We start from the raw sequence: 7,475 nt of genomic DNA, 5'->3' as shown, positions 1-7,475 counted from the left end.
CAAATTTATGAACGTTACTTTCACTTTGAATACTTTATTGCGAGCAATAATAAATAAAATCTACAGAATGTCTGATGAGATATTATCAAGCGTTGAGCAAATTTTCGTGACTGTTAGAGGGGCCCGGGGACAATTAAGAGCAGTGACGTTACCGATCATTCGACCACTGATATAAAAATGTTTAAATACTTTGATAATTTTCTTCTAATTGCTTCTAATAAAATATTAGAACACGTTGTTTACTGTATCGACAAGTACGCGCAAATTTATTTTTCAGCGCATGTCATATAAAAGGGTAACGATGCAAAATGGCGGCGTACTTGGCAGTTGTCTGTTGTACAAAATAGGTTAACGGGTGGTGCCTATATGCGACCGATAATTCTATGAGATTCAGCGAGAAACTAATAGTGTTGAAAGGTATTATGATCGGCTTGAGATAAGATTCGTGTACACGGCGCGTTTTAATCTCCCGTACATCGAGCGCATCCGGTAGATAATGGCCGAAAATGTCATCACAAGTGACGACGAGCTCCTGAAAGATATTAAGAAGCTTCTCTGGGGTTCGACCGTCAAGGAGGACGTTTTTAAGCGATGGGCGCAAGGTAATGGAGTCATCATCTATAGTAATTGCAGTTTTGTAGATAAAAGTCATGTAAAGCTGTACTTCGTAATTATTGTCGCGCCGGTGCGATGACCGATCAGCAATGACAATCGTGATTATTTTCATTAACGACGGCTTAAAAATTTATCTTTTGTGAATGCATGAAGGTTTTTGTTTAACAACGCTGTGGAATCGAATGACTTAAGGCGGTTTAATGTCGAGTTTGGAAGAAATGCATGTGCCTTACATAACATACAACAAATATAAAAAGTTGTGTTATAGAATTGTGGGAGATGATAACGAAAGATTATAAACTTATTATTCACATTTTTTAATAGTGCTGTTATATAATTATGTTGTTTTAGGCTTTTACTTCAGTATAGACGAACCTACTGCACTTGTACAGAGAGAAGGAGGGCCTTGTGCGGTGATAGCTCCAGTTCAAGCATTTATTTTGAAACAGTTATTATTAGAGAGCGATGTCATAACTTGGAAGGCTATCAAGGCTGAAAAATGTGATCAATTACTTGTAAAAGCTATGACTGAAATTATTAATCAAGCCGCCGATGTTCAGGATCCTAAGTATTCAGTAGTGCATGCCAATGATTCCAATGGCTTTGCTTCTAGTAAAGAAGGCTCCAAGTCAACAGAGCCCGCGATAAATTCAGCGCAAGATACCAGCGAAAGTAGTCGAGTTAGTGAAACACAAGTTACAAAACAATCATCATTAGAATCGGATGTTTTTCATTCTCAATTGAGGTATGTTCATGCAAAAATATATACCTTTGGTGAAACTGATGGACAAACTAGATTTAATTTTTCAATATTTTATCATTAATTACTTATTATTTCAGGATATTTACTACAAGTAGCATCGACGATGTGGAAGATTTCTTTACAGAACGAATTGGAATGTTAAAAGATCAGTACGGGATATTGTTGCTACTTTATACAGTTATGTGTACAAAAGGAGTTTCAGAGGTACGTTTCGAAATGTCAGACCCTGCAGAACCCATGATCGATTCTACCTACGGATACGGGAGTCAAAGTTTAATAAATTTAATGCTTACTGGGCGAGCAGTTGGTCATGTCTGGGATCATGATCAAGATGTTGGTGGATTAAGTAAGACAACTATTGTTTTTCTTCAAATTTGACATTATTTTAATGTATATATATCTTAAAATGTATGCAATAAATTACTTTTTAACGCATCAATTTATATATTTTGCAGAATTAAGTGGTATAAACAAACAAAACACAGTAGGATTTCTAGCTTTGCTAGAGTATTTACGATATTGCGAAGTGGGAGTATTTTTAAAGTCACCGTCACATCCAATTTGGGTGTTGGGATCGGAAACGCATTTAACCGTACTCTTCTCTACGGAAAAAAAATTAGTGAGTCCAGAGACGCCGGCGGAACAAGCACAAAGAATTTTCAAACGCTTCGATCCGGATGGAAATAACTTTATCTCGGCAAATTTACTGCAGGATGTGCTGGCAGAATTAGGACTAGTAGCTGATGCAGAATAGTACGTGTCCATTTTCTTTTATTCATATATCATACATTCGACGCTGCATTAGGCGCATGAAATTATTTGCAATAAAACAAACCATTCAATCTATTTAATTGTGAAAATATTCTTAGTTTTATGTAAAAAAAAAAAATAATGTTTTTGTAGTGTCGATATCATGAGGAAAAAACTGGACGGTGAAAATTTAGGAATAATACTTCTCGCATCGTTTATGGATGAGTTCTTTCCCGAGGAACCATGCATGTGCCCAGACACATTTGTCTTATATCACTACAACGGCTTGCAACGTAGCAATCCAGAAAATAGAGTAAAATATCACAAGGGACAAGCAGTATTGCTTGAATGCACTGTGAAGTGTATCATGGATAGCAATCCCATGCTGACAGTTTTGCAAACAAAATGGCCAAGGATTGAGATCCAGTGGGACATAGGACGAAATCCTAGTTTAAATTAGAATTTATAAACTGTAATATATATGCAATGAGGCCGACACGTAGAGTGACCTGACCGAGCGCTTCTATAGAATATCAGCGAGAGGATTAGCACTTTAAGACCGTAGTCTAGTCAGATCGGCCATCTGGTTTGCATCGGTGAATCCTACGAAGGTATTGATTTCCGTCAATAAGAAATACTGATTATTTCAACGCGGAAATATTTAGTATTTATAACGCGCATAGAGTCAGTATAACAATCAAGAATATTACATTTTGTGTCAAAAGTATATTGCACTACGCTATGTCCACAAGATTAAAGCGGTTTATTTTTATGGGCATATTTTTAATGACTATGTTGTCAGAAGTATAATGTAGTAACTTTGCAAGTGAATATCGTAACAAAATTTTCAGCACAATAGAATTTGACGATATGTCGATGGTCGAATACACAAGGTTCTCAAAAGCATTCTGCTTATTCACGCAATTTATTTCGTAACACAATCTCTCGTTGTCTTGTGACTAAACTTACGAATTCCGTTGGAGTTTGAGTAAAATTCATTTTGTTATATATTGTACGGTAGATATAAAATGTTACTAAAATATAAGACACCATTACATATTTTCAAACTTACGCGCATGTATTTTATTATTTTATAACTCTTGTCATGAAAATGACTTGTGTAGATCAAAGATACAGTAATGTTTAAAAAAAAAATCGTTTATCTAATAAAATAAAATTTTTAATATTTTTCCCTTCAAAATTAGAGGTATATTAAATAATCGATGGATTGACTAACAACCGACGTGCAAAATGAAGTATTTATTTTATTATTTTTTAATTATACAAACGTTACTTTATTCATTTATTAGGTCTGAAATAATATTTTCGATGCATGTATTTTATAATTATAAAATATGCAAAATTGAATAATATGGTTGCAAATCTAATCGAAAGATCGAAAAGTTTAATATGAATATTATATAAACATTTCTTCTAAGATATACGCTGTTATTATTCGCACTTTTTGCGTTGGCTCATTTTCCTTCCTATTTGATTTCCTAAGAGTTTTCTCGATTTTATTTTGATTTTACATGTTAAACTATTTATCTATTACTATTAATTTTTTTGAATATATAAAATTTACTATTTTATGTACACAAATCAAATATGATCTATATTGAACTTTATATTTGCAACAAATAGATACAAAATAGTACACTTGTTTTACTAAGACGTTTATTCACTTAAACACTTGTTTTACTAAGACGTTTATTCACTTAATTTACTTATAAAAAGATTATTTACTATACAATATGTATACATTTCAATCACTTGCATCATCTGCTTGATTATCGTCTCCGCCGCTTCCGGCAGAACTTTCAGAGTTGGATTCTTCATCTGAATCTTTAAGTACTTTTCCTTTAGTGTTCTTTTTAGGTCTATGCGTTTCAATGTCCGATCCTTCCTCGTCTGAAGAATAAATGTTCGAAGCTGCAACACAGTATTTTTCGAATATTACATTCTTTTCTCATGGACGTGATAAATTAATTTTATGTAAACTATAAAACCAACAAAAACTTTCTAGTTATATATATATTTCAATATAGTAAATCGAATATATTATTATCTAACCTTTAGAAGGAATCGCTGCGCCTTTTTTATATTTATTTTTTATTGCTGCCAACGAAATTGCACCCTCGTCATCAGAGCCATCATCGTGATAAGCATCACCGCTGTATGCTCCCATGGCACGGCTGGTGTTCCTGGTGCCGCCAGTACTCTTCTTCGTTTTATTTTGTACTCGCATAGCCATACGTAGCTTTTCTTCTTCTTTCTAGAAAAAAAAGTAAAAAGATAATGATATACATCTGTTAATATAAGTATAGAAATGAATTTAACATTATATATATAAACGCAATAGTTACAATACCTTTATCATCTCGTATCTGTTTTGATCCGGATTCATTCCCACTTGAGAAAGAACTTTAATGCCAGAAGTCTTTTGCGATCTGTCGGCCAGAGACATAGTCATCTTTCTGTGCGTAAACGATTCGGTGGAGTGCGGTCGGAAAGTTAATTTCGTTCTGAACACTGCTTGGCCTTGCAGACCGGTGCCTTGGCGAATGTAGAGGTGATTGTGATCGCCCTGTAAAGGCTGTTTGTACACGTCGAAAATTTCCGAACCCAAATGCAACGACATGCTACCGTCCGACCACTTGACGAATCTCGCGTTACTCTCTTTCGCCACTTTGCCCTCGTTGTTAAACGTTTCTTTCCACCTCAGTGTATTTTCAACCTTGAGCTTCAGTCGCGCTCGACCTTCTTCATCCAGAGTTTCTTCCTCATCAATTTCATCCTCGTAGGTCTCATGATCGAACGGTCTCGTTTCAACGGACAAAAAATTCGGCAACTTCACGAAATGAATTTCGCGTCCGAGATCGGTCGTAATTTTTGGAATTTCCACGTCAATTCTAGTTTCTGGTGGTGGCTCTGGTTCTTCTTCCTTATCTTTATCTTCCTCCTACAAAGAGAGAATATCGTGAAAATATCCATATTCATCTTTTGTCATTAAAAATAAGTGGCATTCGAAAAATGCATTACGAAGGAACGTAAAGATTATTCACTTCTCATCTAATGAACTTACATCCTCGATAATAGTTCGATGACTTGGTCCTTCACCACCGCTCTCGGATCTACCTTGACTGTGACTCCGACTTCGACTTCTGCTACGACTTCTGCTTCTACTTCTGCTATGACTTCTGCTTCTACTTTTGCTTTTACTTCTGCTCCGACTACGACTCCGTTCTTTTTCCTTTCCTTCTTCCTTCTTCTCCTTTTCATCATCTGTGCTAATGTCACTCGCATCGCCGAACAATGCATCCGCGGTTGGAGCAACACTATTCTCTTTGTCTCCCGTCTCATTCTCGGAATCTGAATTTATTATCGCTTTAGATCGTTTAACTGGTTTTTCTGGATCTGAACCGGAACCGCTGTCTCGTCGTTTAGGTTTCATTTCCTCTTCGTCGCTTTCGTCGGATTTTGAACTCTGATTGTTATCTGCGCATAAAGAAAGTTTAGTGTTAATATTAGTGCAAGTGTAATCTTTAACTTATTGGAAAGCTTGAGATACCACAATTGTGTGAACTACAAATGGATATAAATATCACAATAACACAAACCTGTCTGTTTGAAGGATTTGTTTGATTCATTGTCGCTTTTATCATTTTTAGGACTTTTGGATCCCGACCTTTTATCGTCAGACTTTTCAGAACCTGATCTTTCTGCCGATTTGTCGAATTTTCTCGAAGGCGTGGAAGAATTTGATCTTCTTTCCGCTGGACTTGCGGAACCTGCTGACTTATTGCTTCTTTGAGACGAAACGCTCCTAGATCTACGACTTTTTGGAGAATCGTAACCGGAAGCATTGGAGGCTGGTGAAGCAGGAGTCTTGGATTTCCTTTCTCTAGCTTCGGAATGTGCAGATCTCGAACTGACAGGCGATTTTGGACTCGAGGAACGTACGCTCCCATGCGGAGATTGCGAACGCGATCTGGGAGATTTTTGAGAGTCTATCGAACTGTTGGACGCCACTGACTTCGGACTGCCGCTCCTGGACCTCGAAGAACCAGACTTCTCGCTCTGAACAGAGCCTACGCTGGAACGTCTGGACCCAGACCCGACTGGCGATGATGGGCTTCCTGACTTGCGACTGCCATCCAATTTGTTTGACTCGACCGTTTGGCTGGTAGATCTCGAAGCGCGGCTGCCGCTAGCGTTAGATGCCGAACCGACAGGTGAAGCCGGCGCCTCGTTTTCGTCCTCCGAGTGTTCACTTCTGGCATTGCTCGAAGTTCGTACCGGAGCTTGCGACGCTCGGCTACCACTGCGACTCGACCTCGAAGATGCAGAGGCATTATCAGATTCCGAACCTGAAAACAATACCGCGGGATAATATGAGATAATATGAAAATAGAATACTACTTGTTGTCTCAAAATATAACCTCAAATATGACATTACTGTTGTTTTAATAAAAGTCATATGTATTTATTGTATTTTCAGTACTTTTATAAAATTGCAATTTCGAGAAGAATAATAAAGATATAAATACATTGACATTACTTACCAGAATCGCCGCTGGAATTGCGTAACGGTGACATGTTTACCTGTGCCTCGAACAAAACAGAACAAAACCAATACCAAACCGGCGGATCAGAGTCGATTCGGAGTCAGTGAGGTCAGATTTGAAATGCAAGCAGCAAAGAGAAAATACCGCACACATGCGCAAGCCACGTATGTACACGTGAGCTCCGCGCTTTGGCAAGTTTCTCGGACACTAGAAAAGAGCAGACGTACTATTTCTGTCTCCTTTCTTAACGGCCAGAAATGCTTCATTTTAGCCGGGATTTTAAGTAATTGTTAACAGGAGCACATGATGATGTAGGAGCTCACTCAATAGTGCAGTCGTTATGTTGTCGGTACACTTATCATCATGTGCAGTCGTTATGTTGTTTTAGCTAATCAATAAATGGCACTGATTCGAGTGGAGCTCCTGTATCTCATGTGCTTCTGTTAATAATTTTTTTAAATCCCGGCTATAAAGCATTTTTGGCCGTTTCAGCGGATATCTCAATTTTTCTACATGTTTATTTTCATTTCTAGGCTACTTTTGACAGTGTTAGGTTGTTCGTAAAATACTTAAATAATTAAAACGTCTCTTTTAAAATTTTTGGAAAGTTTTTTGTTGCAAAATTTAAAATGCCAATTATTAAAGAAATTAAAAAACGATGTCTTTTTTAGGATGTCTTAAAGATGTCTTATTTAGAACGTTTCTAGGACCTCCTAAAAATGTTATTTTTAGGGCGTTTTTAAGACGTCCTAAAGATGTCTTATTAAAATTCAAAAATT

General features: G+C 36.9%; 2 protein-coding genes across 2 annotated transcripts; one reads left to right on the top strand and one right to left on the bottom strand.

Annotated features, from left to right (window-relative positions):
• The first annotated feature begins 33 nt into the window (after positions 1-33).
• LOC105676345 (ubiquitin carboxyl-terminal hydrolase MINDY-3 homolog) lies at positions 34-3,568 on the top strand. Its single transcript, XM_012374142.2, has 5 exons — positions 34-602; positions 967-1,360; positions 1,456-1,724; positions 1,834-2,131; positions 2,282-3,568. The coding sequence occupies exons 1-5, from the start codon at positions 497-499 to the stop codon at positions 2,586-2,588; spliced, it is 1,374 nt and encodes a 457-aa protein (XP_012229565.1). The 5' UTR covers positions 34-496; the 3' UTR covers positions 2,589-3,568.
• Positions 3,569-3,788: 220 nt separating this feature from the next.
• Positions 3,789-7,040, bottom strand: LOC105676339 (Another transcription unit). The gene is made up of 6 exons (XM_012374136.2): positions 6,694-7,040; positions 5,749-6,498; positions 5,214-5,626; positions 4,500-5,090; positions 4,202-4,403; positions 3,789-4,060 (listed from the first exon to the last, which is right to left on the bottom strand). Exons 1-6 carry the CDS (start codon positions 6,725-6,727, stop codon positions 3,894-3,896), a joined length of 2,157 nt encoding a protein of 718 aa, XP_012229559.1. The 5' UTR covers positions 6,728-7,040; the 3' UTR covers positions 3,789-3,893.
• Between the last annotated feature and the right edge of the window lie 435 nt (positions 7,041-7,475).

Source organism: Linepithema humile, chromosome 3, assembly GCF_040581485.1.
Source record: "Linepithema humile isolate Giens D197 chromosome 3, Lhum_UNIL_v1.0, whole genome shotgun sequence".
NCBI lineage: Eukaryota > Metazoa > Arthropoda > Insecta > Hymenoptera > Formicidae > Linepithema > Linepithema humile.
The sequence above is the reverse complement of the archived record's forward strand: the minus strand, read 5'-3'. Positions and strand labels throughout refer to the sequence as shown.